This window comes from Balaenoptera acutorostrata, chromosome 20 (assembly GCF_949987535.1).
Source record: "Balaenoptera acutorostrata chromosome 20, mBalAcu1.1, whole genome shotgun sequence".
NCBI lineage: Eukaryota > Metazoa > Chordata > Mammalia > Artiodactyla > Balaenopteridae > Balaenoptera > Balaenoptera acutorostrata.
In genome coordinates, this window is record NC_080083.1 from 11,487,462 (window position 1) to 11,505,715 (window position 18,254).

Genomic DNA, 18,254 nt, shown 5'->3' on the forward strand with positions numbered 1-18,254 from the left:
GCCCAACAGCCATCTCGTAGCAGAACAATTTGGCCTGAGGGTCACTCCCTGCGCCTTGGACAGCCCCATCACTGAGTGGGTTCTAGAGAAGCCTCATCTTTGCACCACTCCTTCAAGCCAGGCCTGACTGGCCAAGGCTGGGACGTGGGAGCACGCCCCAGGTTCCAGCAGTGGAAGAGGGAGCTCTGAGAATCCCGCCATGGCAGGTGGGCTCCTGCATTCCCAGGACTCTATTCCAAGGGCACTGGGAGTGTCGTACATGAAAGCCTGCATCGTGAGTTCCAAATCACTTGGGTGTTGGGGGCTGTGTCATCTCATGGATGACATAGCCCCTGCAATCCCCCAAAAACTCAGTCCTGAAGACTTGCCAAAGTTAAGGGTTCCAAAAGTCTTCAGGAGAGTGCTGTTGCCTGCTGTTTGGAGTCATCTGGCACTGGCATCCTCCGTGCACGAGGGTCCTGGTGTGTCCCCGGCATGAAAGTTCTGGGAAGGGGCTGGATTAACCGCACAACCACATGGAGAGGCTGTCAGTTCTTCCATAGTGCTTTTTAGTCCAGGCTGCCGCAGGCTGTATGGTTTTAAATGTTCCAACGTTACAATATTTCATACTTGGGAATTAAGCACAACTATGATTTTCAGAGTTCAAATTATATTTCAAGCTATAGAGAGTAAGATTTAACAACTTGGCCTGAGATTCAGTAGATTTCTGCTCCCCTCCCCACCATGAGTTATTAGAAATTCCTGAGGTGGGGAAATGAGATTTTTTTCTGTGCATCAAAAGGGAGCATGGCCTAAAAAAGTTAGAGGAAACAGTGGTGGAGCTGATGAGCCCCACTTTCACTATTGATTTCCTATCAGACCCGTTCCCGCTCTGCAGAAAAGGGGGTAATAAACCCTCCTCTGTCTACCTCAGAGTAAGAGGTTAGAAAATGCTTTGTGATGGGGGCACAGCTTGTACCTAGACGGCTTCTAGGTACAAGAATTACAGGGGAAGAGGCCGGACCCCAGAATCATTCAGTTCAGGGTTCCTTAACCAGGCATCCAGGCCAGCCTGGATCTGGGGATTGCCAGCCCCGTGACATGACACTGCAGGTGTGTGTATGTGTGTGTATATACATGCACATATGTGTATGTGTGTATGTGTGCATGTGTGTGCACATGTATATGTATGTGTATGTACATGTGCTTGTGTCTGTGTCTGTGTGTGTGTGTTTTCTGAGGAAAGGGCCCATAGCTTTTTCCAGATTTTTAAAGGGATTTTTACTAAAACAGCAAGAACTCCTATTTCATCAATCCCTTTGTGCAGATGGGAGACAGGCCCCCTGAGTTAGTGTGGGGAGTCTGGGGCATGTTCATGTCTAACCTGTGAACGATTATGTGAGTTAATTAGAAGCGTTGGCAGAGCTAAGCCCGCATCCCTGTGATCTCCCACGGCAAGGTGGCCTTCCGCCACGCCTGCCACAGGTCACAGGGCTGCAGCAGTGCCCGCCACCTGGGTCTCAGGCACCAGCGTGCCCTCCCCAGGCAAGGACGACAGGATCAACACTGACGGGAAGGCCGACACCCCGAGGTCCGGCCTAGATTGTCCTCGCAAAGACCCCACGGCTTAGTGGGCCCTGCATCTGTTCCAAACATGCCTGGAATTTCTTTTTGACACTAAAGTAAATGTTGGCTGGAGAGCCACCTACGTGGCTGACGGAGGCTGCCGGTTTCTCATTGGAGGGCCGGGAGGAAACTCTGCAGGTCTTTGAGGCTTGCCAAGACTCCTCCGTCACACTGAGCAGATATAAAATCCATTACCAAGAGCTAATAAAGGCGAGGAGACCAGGCTGAGGACAAGCCGAGGGCGCAGCGGGCCCGGGCGGGTGGGGCTCAGCGGGCTCCCCTTCTGCTACTCAGCCTTCAATATTTGCCCCTCTTGCAGCACCTCCTTCGGATCCCCATTGTTCTCAGTTCAATAGTTTGGGCAGCGATTCTGTTTCTCATTCACTATAAAAGCCCGTCCCTACAGACCTCTCGGCACATTTATTGTGAGGCTGGAATTTATGACGGATTGGATTTCAGAGAAGGGATTGATTAAATACAGATGGAGCACTTGGCAGGGGCCTGGGGCTCCCAGTAGACTCCCCCCATCTGGAAACAGAATAAAGATTAGGAAGCTTGAGCAAGGGGCAATCTGGGGCAAATCCTGCTTTCAAGGGCAGCGAGGGTGGACGCTCTCCCAGGGAAACTGCTTGTTTCTGTTCAAGGGCATCTTCTCGAAGCCGGACAAAAATTCTTTGTCGGCAGGACTCATGAGCTGCCAAGGCCACTCCTCACTGCCTCAGATGCACTCAGTCTTGGGCACACAGGCTCCCAGTGCAGGCGTCTCAGCTCTGGCTAAACCCCTCTAGCACCTTAGCCTAATCGCATTATATTCACATATGCCCGCCCCTTTCAAGAGCTCAGTCCTTGCCCTGCTGTTCCCTCTGCCTGGAGGGTCCTTCCCCTACTTCTATAATTACTAGAGTCTCAATTTTCTTTCAAGGTCTCATTCAAATGCCACGTCCTCCATGAAGACCACCAGGATTGCAACCTTCGCTCAATAAAAATGAGTCACTACTTTGAACGCACAACCATGCTCTGTTGCTTCCCTCTGTTTCACCTTAATTTCCATTCTGCTTAACGAGGGTCTGTGCCTTACTTATCTCTGGATTTCCATAGATGTAGTAAATTTTGAATGACTGTTAGTGAAAATTAAAATGTGTCTTGTGACCTAGTCTTAAGAAGACATGCTACTGTTTGTAGTGCACACCGGCAGACTCTCTCTCCAGCTTCAGGGAACGCAGCCTTTGTTTTCCTCTGAAGCTGCCGCTTCTCCATGTTCAGTCCATGCGGTTGGGATGCTGCTGATCTATCCTCTTTTCCAGGTGCACATGTGACTAAGATCTGACCAATCAGAGCACAGGGATTAGGTCGGGGATGGGTCTGTTACGTGGGTTGGGCCCATCAGACCAATGAGCAGTGACCCTGCAGCCTTCGTGGCACTCCTGGGAGAGAAGGGCTTCTCTCTGCTGAGGTTGCCAAGGGGAAAAATGTCCAGCTGGGGCCCCTGGTGCCCCGCGTGACGCTACGTGGGGAGGGGCTGCCTGAGAATGATGCCTTGAGGAGGCAAAGGAGGAAATTAGACCGGAGGGCGGGGACACTGGCTTTGCCACTGAGGCTGGCCTGCACGGCGCAGAGGCCGTTTGTGAACAGTGCTTGGGAGGTAGAGCCAAAGCCCAGGTACCGCCCGGACGAGGGCTGTACCAGCATGTGCAATTCGGCACATGCCCCAGGCACAGGAGGCGAGGCCGCAGCTGCGGCTTCGGCGGCCTTCTGAGCGGACGCCCAGCCTCCGGTCGGCCGGAGGTTCTGGGGGAGGAGCCTGAGCGGCAGGCAGGATGCCAGGGCCCGAGGGGGTCCCCTGCAGTATGCTGGGAAGAGCCCAAATTTGTAAGCAGACCCAGAACCACTGTCTCGTTGAGGAAATCTCCTTCTAACTTGGCTTCAGTTTTATCTGTAAAACAGGTTAATAATCTCTAGTTCAGTTTAGTGTGAGAATCAAATGAGATCGTGTAAATAAAGCACCAACCTGGTCAGCACTCAAGCAGTGGATAATTATCATTACTCTGTGGGCTGAGTTCTGGGGAGGGTTCAGCCCCAGCAGGAGCACAGGGGATGAGGGAGGCAGATGATGGAAACTGAGGCAGCAGCTCAGCTCTGGGCAGTGGGGATGCTGTATCAGGAAGGTGGGAAATGCATCTCAGTCATCTTTGTAGGCCCCAAACTAAGCCTAGTGCCTGGCAGAGTGCAGGACCACAGCAAGTATTTTTAAATGCAGATTCCACTTACAATTACATCTACTAAGACTTTCTAGACCATCTAAGAATCATCTGCTTGAGAGAAAGACCAAATGGTGTCACAGAATGGAAAGGTTACTAGGTCTGAAGTCAAAAGATGCAGATTGAGTTTTGGTTCTGTCACTGTGTGTCCGTATGACCTCTTCATTTCTGTAAACCTCAATTTTTTCATCTGCAAAACAAGGCTAGTGGACTTCCCTGGTGGCGCAGTGGTTAAGAATCCACCTGCCAATGCAGGGGACACGGGTTCGCGCCCTAGTCCGGGAAGATCCCACATGCCATGGAGCAGCTAAGCCCGTGCGCCACAACTACTGAGCCTGCGCTCTAGAGCCTGCGAGCCGCAACTACTGAGCCCACGCGCCTAAAGCCCGTGCTCTGCAACAAGAGAAGCCACCGCAATGAGAAGCCTGTGCACCGCAACGAAGAGTAGCCCCTGCTCACTGCAACTAGAGAAAGCCCACACGCAGCAAAGAAGACCCAATGCAGCCAAAAAACGAAACAACAGCAACAACAACAAAAAACAAGGCTAGTAATACTTCATCCGCCTGCCCTTAAGGATGTGGTCCAGTTCAGAAGGTTCTGGTGGCACCGGGAGCCCTAGAGCAAGCGTACAGGACCACTGTCCACGGTGCAGTTTAGTCCCATGGCCAAAAGGGACATCTCTCTGAGGTGGCCCAGGGGGATAAGCTCTAGGGGGAACCAGATGCGTGGCTCAGGGCAGCCAAAGGAATGGCTAAGTGTTGCCGAGTGTTTGGCTTCCAGGGCAAGGCAAAAAGAGACACAGGGCTGTAGGCAAGAAGAACACAACAGGAGCAAAGAGGCAAGGAAAGCACTTCAGAAAGAAGGCTGTGAGAACAGCCACAAGCTTCCCCCTCCTAAGTCCTCAGCGACAAACCTAAGAGTGAACACTTGCTGAACACTTACTATCCGCCAGGTGCTCTTCTCAATGTTCGCAAGGATTATTTCCCTTAATCCACACAGTAACCCTGGGTGGATACTACTGTTATCCCCATTTCACAGATTAGGAAACTGAGGCATGGAGGTCCCAGGAGATCTTAACTCGTGGCTCACATTCTTAAGCAGTCCGTGTTACTGCTGGTACGCAAAGCAGGGTGGCTACAGTGACTGAAAGAGAGAAGGGAATGTATTGAAAGGCATTTTGTGAATTGTAAAGTGCTGAGTAGATGTGGGATGGAGTTAAACCCCAAATAGTCACTTAACCTCTCTCGGCCTCTCAGTAACTCTCCAAGGACGGTGTGTTGGACAATCATGGCTAAGGAGAACCACGTTTCCTCCTGAGCCTGGCCCTGGAGCTCGGTCTGTAGGGGCCATAAAGGCGAGTGGCTGCACAGGTGCTGGTGGCCAGCCTCATCTCCCAGCTCTCTGGACTCCCAGCCTCCCATGCCATCTCGAGGAATCGTCTGCTGGGGGCCTCCTAGGTAATTCAGCCCAGGCTTAGGGAACCCTGGAGCTGTGGGGTAGATGGCAGAGCCCAAGTGTCCAGGATCTAATGACAGTGTGTCAGAGCCGGACGCTGCTGGAATTCTCCCATTCCCAAATGGGATGCTGGGCGTGGATGGAGACAGAGCAAGCTTCTAGACACAGGCACGGCGACCGCAAGTGGGAGGCCTCAGGCTGACCTCACCCGCACCCAAGGGAAGGCAGAGGAACAGGGTGTGGATGGAAGATTCCAGGGAGACAACCAGAGCAGAAGGGAAATGTTTCTGGTCCAGGGAGGGGGCAGTGAGGGAGGCTGGGGAGGGGAGGGCGAGGAACGGCACAAGGTGCGAAGACACACCCAGAGGGGGTGCCGAGGGGCCCGGGGGAGGGCTGCAATGGAAGCAAAGGGAGACAGAGCCTGGGGAGGCAAAGGCTGTGACAGAGGGGCTCTGGGAGAGGGTGACTTCTCTTGGATCCAGGGCAGAATGGGAGGGGAGCAGCCCCTCAGTCAGCCCCCCGGGGAGAGCTGGGGCTCAGAGGAGGGTAGGAGGCGCAGGTGTCTTACTCATTTCATGGCGGCGGGACATGGAGGAGCCCAACCTCCGGACACCCGCTGGGGCACGGGGGTGGGGGGTCTGATTCAGTGGCGGGAAGGGATGGACCCAGCCATAGGAAAAGTCCAGCTGGGTGGATGGAAAGTCAGCCAGAAAAAAAGGTGAGAGGCAGCAGGTTTGGTTCAAGAAAAATTGATCAGGGTTACCAGGCGGATGGAGCACAGAAACAGCTAAGGGGACTCGAGGAAGAGCAGTGGATAAAGGGGGTTCATCAGAGAGGGTGGGGGCAAATTCGGGGCTCCCTGCTCCAGGCTGAGGGTCAGAGGCCACACTTGAGGCTCTGGGAAGACTGGTGAGAGCAGAGCAGGCCCAGTGTCACAGGAACAGGGCCCTGGGCAGGCTGGCAAGAGGGACCTAGAACCGGAGCCACAAAGCAAAGAGGAGGCCTGGCCACACAGCCAGCCCAGAGTCATTATCAGAGCTGCGAGCCTGGTCAGGGTGGGACCCGCACGGATGGACGAGTTGACTGAGATCACTTGGGCCTGACAGCCAGCCCGGGGCCCAACATGGGATTCCCTGGGGCCCTGACCAAAGACAATAGGAAGCCCTCAGGTCGTCTGGTGGAAGCCCTTCCAGGCCAGCCCGCATTATTAGGTTCAACCAACTAATAAACAGATGCAAGGTCTCTGCTCTTGAACCAGCAGAGCCGAATGGGAGAGGCCACTATTTAGGAAGACAGTGGTCGCACCGCTGCCTTCCTGCTGCTTCTCATGAGCTCCAAGAACCGAGAGCTCTCCAGCCCGCTGGCCCTCCCAGAGGGCGCTCCTGCGGTGACCCGTGCGTGGTGAGCAGACACCCCTGATTTACAGGGTTTGCAGGGAATTCTCATCACTCCCTCAAGTTGCTAAAACAGAGTTCCTCAGAAACATTCAAGAGTTAAGGAGACCTACAGGGCACCACAGAGAAAACTGGAAGCTTTGCGACCGGGCTTAGAGCCCCTTCCTCTCCTCGGGGCCCTGGGTGCTTCGCTCAGATGCTCACTCTTGCCTTCCAGACACACCAGCGCACAGTTCATGCCGCCTCCAGGCACTGCCTCTGGCTGCCCACTCCCTGCACACACACTCCCCTCAATTTCAGGGAAGCAGGACCTGTGAGCAAAGGAAGGGAGGGAGGAGAGGCAGAAAGGATGCTCCTCACCGTCTCCCCTCCGACTCCCAGCACCAACAGGCAGAGGGGGAAGGGACCCCAGCATCAAGGCAGTCATTCCTGCGGTCCCCCATTCACTCCTCTGCCCTAGCCTTGGGCCCCCCCCCCCTTCGCCCAAGCCCACTCTGCAGCAGTTCTGGAAGTTCTGAGTTGGAATCCCTGATGCATCGGCACCTCAGAGATGGGATCTGCAGCTCCTCACAGGTAACATCCTACATCAGGTCACAAAAGATTCACACAGATTTCTGCGGACTCTGCAGAGGTGTGATAGAACCCCCATCCAAAACCAAAACCGACCCCAGGAAAAAGCATGCCTTCCTTCTTTCATTAACTCAAAAGAATTTACTGAGCACTAACTACCTGCTGGGCAGAGGCCTTGCCCTCAAGGAGCTGTACAGACTAGAGGCAAGTGTGTAAACAGGGAAGACCCCCTAGGGCCAGAGCTGTGAAGCTGGACAGGTCAGGAATTTCAGCATGTCCGTCCACTGGGACAGCCTATGTAACACAGAAATACTACGCTTATGCATTTCTCTGTTTCTGAAAATAACACGTGAATAGGTCAGGAGAAAACTGGAGGGGATTAGAGAATAACCTACACAGGATCAGCCTTTGCTCATGAAGAACAAAAATTCTAGAGGTCTGGGATAATTGCAAGGCTATAAACAGGAAAATTTATATTTTAAGGATTCAACTTCCATTTTCAAATGCAAGTTTTTATTTCTTGCAATTTACTTTTGCATCTTTGGAGAATGCTCTGGCCGAGGAGGTTCACTGTGGGCCAGGGCTATAAAGTAGACAGCAGACATGGAGGTAGGTGTAAGCCTCACCCATAGGAGTCAGAGACAGGGAGACCCAGCTGGTGGGAGGAGCAGGAGAGATACTGGAAACATCTGCAAGCAAAGGAGTCTGGACTTGACTCTTCAGCAGACAGGAGGTGCTTAGGAAAGGACTGCTTCAGACAACAGCGTCTAAGACATATTGAGCGGACACAGGAAGAGGCAGGAGAATGCACTTGAGTGAACTCTCAAAACTTTGACACCTATCTTTATGGGACTAAGTGAATCCATGACCACGGTGCTGCTGAATATAGGCTTATGTGATCAAATTATCTCCCCATTCTGTGCCTCATTTGATTCATCTACAAAATGGGAATAATAATGGTATCTACCACACACAGATATGAGGATTAAATAAGTTAATACAGGGAAGGCATTTAGAGCTATGCCTGGTACATAGTATGTGCTCAATAAAATGTTAGTTTTTTATTATCATTTATTTCTTTCTGGGGGTGGTGAGAGGTGGCAAATAATCCACTACGCTCATATTAAACATAAAAGTATTCTCAGTGGTTTCTGTAAATCACATTTCACTTTGCCTGGAAAAAAAAAAGGAGCTGTAAATTTTTTCAAACCGACATGCACATACTTTAAAATATTGAGTTTATTTAAAAAATGAGCACAGTCAAAACTGCCACACAAATTACCAGTAACAGACACTCCTATCAAGTGTACGTACATAATTCCTCAAATAGAGGACCTTTAATTTCCCTTGAAGCCTTTTAAATTCTGAGTTTATATAAAATTAAGCAGGAAAACATTAACATTAAACAAAAATCAATTTTGCACAAATAAGTGTGATCAAGCAGCTTAAATTATCACCTGAAATACTTGTACTTCAGAGAAAAATCCCAGATGACAACACTATATGTGCTATAAAAGGATTCACATTATTCTGTGGGGTATGTCTCACATCACTCGTTCTCCACATTTCTTTCACCAAGCCCCAGGCAAAAAAGTGAGGGAAACTTTTTCAAGGCAGTGGCCTTATTTTATACACATTCCTTTTCTTTTTCTGAATCCAGAGTTTCTGAAAACACAGAGGCTTTTCTCTTGGTAAAATATGACTTATAAGACGTTCGAGGACCAAGCTATAGTGGTTCTTAAAGTTTCTTCCTTTCTTGGGGGAGACCCTGTGGTCTTCACACTATCCAGATCTGTTTTCTCCTCCCACACAGGCTCCTTTTTGGTGTGGAAACACAGCAACTTGTGACCTCGGCAGAGAGGGGGGTGAGCTCTGTACCTCTGACCAGGCCCCAGAAGAAGGCCGGCCTCTCCTGATGTCCTCAAATTTCCTCTGAATTCAGAGTTCTGTATATCAGAATGTGTCAACCCACAGCGACAGAAGACTTGAGGAACTCAAAATGTGAAGAAGCACCTAGTAACTGAGAATTAGAGAAATGTGTGTTTATTGTTGTACACAGATAACTGCTGGGTTCCTATCTTAATGATGGAGCAGAGTTTTGGCAGCATAACTAAGTCCTGTGCTCGACACAAGTCTGTAACCCGGCAGGACAGGTGTCCTGGTAGGAAACTGTCAAAGAAGCAAACACGAGCCAGGTGATGGGACCAGACAGTAATTGCACTTGTGCTGGCATCAAGGCCACCCACAGATCAACAGCAACTTGAATCCCTGTGTGAAACAGACTTATCTGTTATCTTTCAAAACGTTCTGATCACCAAACTGAGCCAGTGTAATGAACATGGTATTTCAATGGGAAAATTATACATTCAGAAAATATTACAGTCATAATTGATTCACGTTTCCTGGGCACTGATAAATATAACACATTCCATCATAAACTACCAGAACCATCGCTCTGACGATGAGAAGATGCAAAGTGGGGATGGCCTCACTGGCACTTCCTTCCTGTCAGTGGGCAGCACCTTCTGGGCCTGGATGGACAGCTGCGGGCAAAGATTCCCGTGGCTAGTAGAAAGGGCGGTGCCGTCCCCTCACCAGTGACACTGGGGGCCCCACCTTGGAGAGCCTTTATGTAGCCGCCTCCAAGAATTCTGAGGTGAACACGGCTTCTGCATAATCTTCACACACATCCTGAAGCTCAGCAGCCACGGCCCCCAGAGCTTCATCTACAAGCTCTTCTGCAAAGCTGGAAGACAAACAACACAGCTAGAGGTACATACAGCCAAGTATGGGAGCCATTCTGTTGCTCAGCGGAGGAACTTACCAGGTCACTTCTAAGATTTAAATGGAAACTCAAAAGGCCAAGATAATTTTAAAGAAGAAAAACAAGGTGAGAAGCCTGGCTTTCCTAGACAGGAAGTAAGATGGTGGTGCTGAGATCCCAAAGTCAGGCTAGAGGGAGGGGCCTGTCATACACACAGGGCGGACCTCACCCTTGAGATGGTTGAAACCAGAGGTGACTGGAAACTAACTAGCTGCAACCCAGCCCCAATCCAGATCTACCTCCTACAGCTGCCCAACTGCCTGACAGAGGAAAGGGTGTGGGCCTTCTCTGTGGGGCGGGGGGCAGGAAATTCCAGGTGTCTCTCAACACACACATACACACACACCCATACGCACACACATTTTCCCGCCTCCAAACTGTTTGAGAGTAAGTTGCAGACTTGATATCCCTCAGGTACTTCTGGGTACATTTCCTAAAAACAAGGACATTCTCTTAAATAACCCTGATACAATTATAAAAATCTTAACATTAACACGGATACAATACTATTATCTAATCTTACCTACAGACCTTTTTCAAATTTTTGCCAACTGTCCAAAAAATGTCCTTTAAAAGAAAACATTTTCTAGTCCAGGATTCAGTGCAGGATCACATGTTGCATTCGGTGGTCACATCTCTTTAGTCTATTTTCATCTAGAATCACTCTTCAATCTTTGTCTTTCATGACCTTAACATTTTTTGAAGAGTAAAGGCTATTTTTTTTTTGTTTTAGAATGTCCCTCAATTTGGGTTTGTCAGGTTCAGGTTCTACATTTTGGGGACAAATGTCCAGAAGGGTTACTGTGTCCCTCAATACATCTATTTGTCTTACTATGATGAGCGCTAATTTCTATCACACAGTTACGCTGATATCTGCCAGGTTTCTCCCTTGTAAAGTCACTATTTTCCCTTTGTAATTAATACTTATATTGCAGGGAGATACTCTGAGACTATGTAAATATCCTGTTTCTCATCAAACTTGCTGAATCAATTATTACAGGGTTGCCAACACTGATTTTCTAATTCTGTCATTCCCAACTACACGGAAGAGCTTTCACTTCTCTATTACTTATTTATGTGTTTATATCGGCTTGGTCTTACACATTCTTATTTTATTCAACAGTTTGTAATCTGTTTCTATTATTACTTATTTTGATACTCAAAGTGTCCCAGATTGGCCAGTAGGAGCCCCTTCAAGCCAGCTCCCAGGTCCTCTTGACATGTCCCCATCATGCTTTGAACACTTCCTTCCTGCCACAAGATGATGTTTCAGCCTCATCTTACATTTTCCCAGCCCCAGTCTTGGAATCGGCCATTTCTCCAAGGAGCCCTGGTACCTTTTCATGGAGAAGAGTATTTAGAAACCAAAATCTGGGTACTAAGTGTGCTCATTGCTACCAAGTGTGCCATCGCTTCTAGGCCCTCTCAGCAGATAGACTCGGACAGACAAACAGACACATAGACACACGCCCCATGTCTATTTCTATACCTATCAAAAACCATAAATTCATAATACCTCCAATCCCACTTCAAAACAGGGGATTCATTCTAGCCTTCCCCCAGAAACCTGGCTCTCATTATTCACAATATACTTATTTACTTGATCAACCCTAAAATATAGGGAAAGTAGTTTTAGAATTGTTAACCCATGCTGCTGGGTAAAAGAAACCTACTTATTAGAATCTAATATGTGTTTACAGTCTTTTTGTCTTTAGCCAGAAGGTACAGAGTCAAAATACTGCATTCAAAAGTAACTCAGACAAGGCCTTATCTGTATGTATCCCTTTAGTATGGTTGTTTCTTGGAAATACAGTTAGTGTCATATTTCTTTTTGTATTCCAATTTAGGGTCAACCTCCACTGCCCCCCCATCCTTGATGATTTGGAGGGATGTATAGGAAACATTAACAGTTCCAAAAGTCAGAATTACACAAAAGAGGTAAACGAAGATAAGTGTCCTTCCCCTTCTCTCATCCCTTCTACCCTGATTCCTGTCCCAGCTGTTTTATTTTGGCTAATCTGACAATCTTTCATCTTTTAATTGGTGTGTATAGTTCTTTTTCACTTAATGTAATTCTGATATAATTGAGCTTCTACTACTAAAATACTACGTACTTTCTATTTGTCTATTTGTTCTCTCTTCTTTCTTGCCTTTTTTAGGATTTTGTGATTATTTAAATTACATTCTTTCCTCACTATTAACTTGGATTTTAAACACTCTTACTATTCTTTTAGTGGCCATTCTAGATTACAATAAGCATCCTTGACTTAAAGTCTAACATTAATTGATATTCTTACCATTTTCCCAGACAATGCAAGAACCTTATTAGAATACTAACTCTATTTATCCCCTTCCCAATTTATATGCTATTTTTATCGTGTATTTCAGATGTACATATACATACATACACACACCCATAAGACATCAGTTTTTTGTTTTATACAGTCAATATTCACTTACCTACATGTTGACTTTTTCTTAATTCATGCCTTCCCCTATTTCTGACTTTTCATCTGTGACTGTTTTTGCTCTGCCCGAAAAATACCCTTTTAATGTTTCCTATAGTGACGGTCTACTGGTAATAAATTTTCTCAGCTTTGTTTAGAACCTTTATTGCCTTCCTTCTTGAAATACATTTCACTGGGCTTAGATCCATATTGGCAGCTTTCTCTTTTAGAACTTTAAAAAAATACACCAGGTCATCCAGCTTCCATTGTTTCTGTTTCTCCTTTTTCCTTCCTCTGGCTGATTTTAAGATTTTCTCTTTGTCTTTCATTTTCCAAGAATACTATGATATGCTACATATGGATTTCTTTTATTTTTCTTGCTTGGGGCATTTAGAGCTTCTTGAATCTACGGCTTGATGTCTTTTGTTATTTGGGGAAGTTATCAGCCGTTATCTCCATGGATGTGGTTTCTGCCCCATTCTCTCTCTCTCCTCTCCTTCTGTGACTCCAGCCACATGGATATTAGACCTTGTCCCTTTATTCTCCATGTCTCTCATCCTCTCTTCTTTATTTTCATCTTTCTGTGTGTCTCCGTGCATCACACTGGATATTTTCTTCTGTCTTATGTCCCAAGTCTCTAATTTTTTTTTCCATAAATAAGATCTTTTATTTGTCACCATTAAAAGTCTGAATTTTCAGCAGATCCTTGGCTCATGTCCATCAGCTCGTTCAACTCGAGCACCTGCCTCGTCCCCAGTAGCTTTTCCAGAACTACTACCTTCACCACGTAGCTCCATGAGTCTTCCCAATTCAAACTTGGGCTTCTTCAGCATTTTTACCTTTCTAACAATGACATCATGGAACAGATAAATAGATTGGCAAGCCTTTTCCATGTCTTTTCCAATGCTGTCTGGAATCCATTTATTGACCACCTCTTTCAAGTCATTTGTCTGCACCTCTCGGGTCATGATTTCCCTCATCTTCTTGCGGATCTGGCGGACCTGCTGGTGCTGGGCATAAAAGGTCTTCCGAATCTGACTGTTGCGTTTTTTAGTAAAACCCACACAGAACAGATGAAGCAAATAGCCATCATTAGTCTTGACATCCACGTGAGCTTCAATCATGGTCTGCCATTTTTGACTATGGAGCACATTTTGTCACGGGTAAGATCCATGCCACGGAAATCAGTCAGGCAGTATTTGCCCTGAACATCCTCAGTAATTAGCTTGAATTTTCTAAATGCAAACTCATCATTCTGCAGATCAGCAAGGCTCACTTCAAAAACACAACACTTGAGGCCATCAGATGCAATTTTGGTTCCCTGAGTTCTCGTGACTAGTGTTTTCCCAATATTTCTTACATTGAACATAGCTGGTGCTTTCACATCATACCAATCTTCCTTAGAAAATGGGTCAACCACTTTCTTCTTGGCTCCCTTTTTGCCGCCTTTCATAAGACTCCTGTTCTTGCTGACGCCATGGTGCTGCTCAGAGAGCCAAAAGGCTCTAATTTTTTCTTTTGATGTGTCTAATTTGCTATTAAGCCCATCCAATGAGTTGCTCATTTCAGAATTTGTATTTTTCAGTTCTAGAACGTCCACGTGGATTTAGTTTAGTTCCCAGTTCTCTGCCAAAATTCTAAATTGTGTCCTTTATCTCTATGCATATAGTAGGCACAGTTATTCCAATATCTGTGCCCAGTGGCTCTAATATGTGGAGCTGCTGTGGGTCTGTTCTTGTTATTGTCATGTCTCTCTGTTGCCTGCTTTTTTTTTTTTTTTTTTTTTTTACCATATACCAGACACTGAATTTGAAAATTGCAGAAATAATTTCAACCCTAAAATGATATTATAAATCTTCAGAGAAAAGTTAAGTTTGCTTCTGCTCGGTGCCTGTGGGGCAACAATCTAGAATCACCTCAATGCAATCTCAGGAAGTGAGACGACGTGGAGCTGAGTGGAGTCCTGAGAGGGCCACCCTTATTCCAGAGTGCCGCCCTTCAGGGTCCCAATCAGAAACGAGCAAAGTTCATCGGGCCAGTTCCCCGCCCTTGGCAAGCCCTTAATTTCTACCTCTGTCCTCTGATCTGAAAAGGCCATTGAAAGTGCCATTCATCTTCCTCCAGAACCGACAATCCAGTGCCAGACACGGGCTAACTTCCCTGGGTCTCTGTCTTCTCAGGATCCTGGCCCAGTTATTCTTCATTACCTAGTTAACTTCCTGGTGCCTTCAAGCACATATGTTTTATTTTTAATCTAGCTTTTCTATAAACAGTTATCCTCAGTGGGAGAGGCGGTCCAAATTACCAAGTGTGTCATTACTAGAAGCAGAAGTGATTACTTTGTTTTTATGCTTGCTTTGCTTTCTATATTCCTATCACTAATTCATCCCTAAACTATGAGAGAAATACAAAGGTGCTCCCAATACATTCAAACACATGAGGGAATGTATCTGTTTTCTTCTTCTTTTTTAACCTTCCTCACGCTGGCTTCCCCCTCTGGAAACTATTCCTCCTGGAGCCCTCTGTCCTCCTGACTCCAATCTAGACTAGCTGCTTTCTATGCTCACTGAAAAATTCTCTTAGAAATAGCTTTCGCCATTTTCCTGGAAGTTCCATGTTGGAGTCTTAAGTTCCCTAAATCCCGTCTTCCTCCTTCTCAATGTGCACCTTGTGCTGGCGGCACACACCCTCTGGTAGCTTACTGAGAAACAGTGCATGGGAACTACATTCTTGGACACTTTGCATACCTTAAACTGTCTTTATTCTACCCTTTTATTTAATCAATAATTTAGCTGAGGGCTTCCCTGGTGGTGCAGTGGTTGAGAATCTGCCTGCCAATGCAGGGGACACGGGTTCGAGCCCTGGTCTGGGAAGATTCCACATGCCGCGGAGCAACTGGGCCCATGAGCCACAACTACTGAGCCTGAGCGTCTGGAGCCTCTGCTCCGCAACAAGAGAGGCCGCGATAGTGACAGGCCCGCGCACCGCGATGAAGAGTGGCCCCCACTCGCCGCAACTGGAGAAAGCCCTCACACAAAAACAAAGACCCAACACAGCCAAAAATAAACATAATAAATAAATAAATAAATAAAAATAATAATAATTTAGCTGAGCACAGAATTCTAGGGTAAATGTGGGAAGTATGCTCCAATATCTTCTAGCAGGGTTGCTACTGACAACAATATGCCATTCTCATTTCTGATTATTTGAATGTGCCCAGTTTTAACCCTCTGGAACCTTCTGTCATCTTCTCCTTACATTGGGATGCCCACCTATCCTTTGCACAACAACGTGCCGTGATGTGTTGTGTTCTGTTCTGTTTATTTATTCAGTTATTCACTCACTCACACACTCACTCACAGTGGACAACTGGCGAACCCTTTCAATTCAGAGACTAACAACCTTCTGGGGATTTTTCTTATAGTATTTCCTCAGTAATTTTCCATTCCTCCTTTTTCCCTGTTTTCACATTCTGGAACTCCTATTATTCAGATGTTTTCTCTGTTATAATAGCCTATGTAGCTTTCATGGTTTTCAGCAAATGTCTGGATCTCTCAGCAATCTGCTACATTCAAGAATGAGAGTTTCAACTAAGCCTCCTACTTTCTGACTCCCCTGGACCCCTGCATCTAGTGCTTCTCATTCCTGAGTCTTACCAAGGTTCTTCTGCACAAATCAGCTAGGGTCTTGGCTCCACCCACATCAGGCACTTGGCTCTCTCTGGTCTGCTAAGTCACTTGCCATTTGTCTAACTGCTTCATGGCTTCCAAAATTTTCTTGCTATTTCTTATTTGCTGTCATTTATGGTTTCATGCCTTTTATTTAGTCTTTCAGTGGCATAGAGTGGGCTAGGGATATAGGGAGTAGAGATAAATCATATGTTCAATCCGTCCTTTTCAACCAGAAGTCTCCTGATTTGTTTTTCAAACAAGGAATCTTTAAGAGTTTGCTTTCATTAAAAGCATTATCACCTTAAGCCTTTCCTTGCAGAATCACTCTTTTATTTACATCCAGTTTATATCACCTGCCCCATGTGACCACCGGAACAGTGCTTTTCTCCACGTGGAGGGAGGAGTGGAGACATTAAAAGAAAGAGAAAAACTCAGCTTACTTCTCCCTCACCCAAGAGGCTATCAGATGAAGTCAACTGTCTTTGGATACTTTTTCAAGATTTGATCAATATACTGCTCATCTGTGGAACACTCAAATAAGAAACAAAACAAAAGAGATCAAAAACAGAGCTAGAATATTTAGATGTGCCGTCACTTGAGGGTCAAGGACAGGAGAGGAGAACATCTGTGAAGTTCAGGCGTATTTTAACAGATCTGACCTCAACATCTTAACCTATTAGTCCTTATAAACTAAGAGAGCTTTTCCTACATCTACAGAACAACTATGAACAAAATGTATCGTTAATCAAGTGGTAAGAACATATAAGGAACAGTCTATCTTCCTTAGCTTATTTTGGATTTCCCAAGATGCCAGTTAGCCTAACCAATCCAGACAGGTTCTGTGCAAACAAGTGAGTATGCTACAGGACTGTGTGTTAACACACGGAAACAAGTCAAGTGTACCTACCCTCCTCTCCAGAAAATAAATGCACATCTCAACAGAACAAAGGGTCTCATATGCTTTGAAGGGTATGTCTATTAAGAGAAGTCCCAGGACTTCAGGCTAAACCTGAGAGATAGAACATAAGTGATTATCTCTGATCCCACCCAAAAGCCCACCAAAATAAAAGGAGATAAATGAACACATAAATCTACAAGGAGAAAAAGACAAAACTAGATGAGAAATGTCCAAGATTTTCGGAAGATAAAAAGCACACGGAAGAATCAAAATTGACTCAGCAGTACAGAGGAAAAATACAGAGGAAGCTGAAACCTTAGGGTACATAGAGGGAGACGCCAAGGAAAAGCAAGCTGATCTGTCTCACAAAACACGTCTCACAGAAAGACTCTGGAAGTAAGAGAACCAGGAACCACGAAAGTGGAATGAAGGATCTGGTAGGAAATGAGGCAACTGGCTGAGAATCTGCAGAACAAGCAGTTAGACTGATGGGTCTCCACGTTGGCTCCTGGCAGCTACCTGACAATCCCTGCTTGACCCCCACAAAAAAAGGAAGGTGTATTCTTTGGAAAAAATAAACCAGTAATTTGGGACTTTCCTGGTGGTGCAGTGGTTAAGAATCCGCCTGCTAATGCAGGGGACACGGGTTCGAGCCCTGGTCCGGGAAGATCCCACATGCCGTGGAGCAACTAAGCCCGTGAGCCACAACTACTGAGCCTGCACTCTAGAACCCACGAGCCACAACTACTGAGCCCGTGTGCCACAACTACTGAAGCCCATGCGCCTAGAGTCCGCACTCTGCAACAAGAGAAGCCACCGCAATGAGAAGCCCACGCACCTCAACGAAGAGTAGCCCCTGCTCACCGCAACTAGAGAAAGCCCACGCACAGCAGCGAAGACCCAGCACAGCCAAAAATAAATAAATAAAGTAATAAACCAGTAATTTAAAACCCAGCCAAATCATCAATCAAGTATAAAGATAGACACCTTCAAACATGTTAAGTCTCAAGAAATGTCCTCTAATACACAAAGCAGGATAGGCTCCATCAAAGTAAGAGAGTAAACCAAGAAAGAGGAGGACACGTGCAAACAGAGAACAAGGACCCGAACATGGGAGGGAGAATCCCACACT

General features: G+C 46.7%; 1 protein-coding gene and 1 pseudogene across 3 annotated transcripts in view; both read right to left on the minus strand.

Moving 5' to 3' along the window:
* Window positions 1-8,484: 8,484 nt before the first annotated feature.
* KIAA0753 (KIAA0753 ortholog) overlaps window positions 8,485-18,254 on the minus strand; it is a 55,742-nt gene continuing 45,972 nt past the window's right edge. For 2 of the 3 annotated variants that reach the window (XM_007177395.3, XM_007177397.3), the window contains exon 16: window positions 8,485-10,028. In XM_007177395.3, the coding sequence (XP_007177457.1) occupies window positions 9,911-10,028 (118 nt within the window). In that variant the 3' untranslated portion in view covers window positions 8,485-9,910. The remainder of the gene's footprint in view (window positions 10,029-18,254) is intronic. The other variant, XM_007177396.3, reaches the window with a different exon arrangement.
* Window positions 10,045-18,081, minus strand: LOC130705889 (40S ribosomal protein S3a-like; annotated as a pseudogene).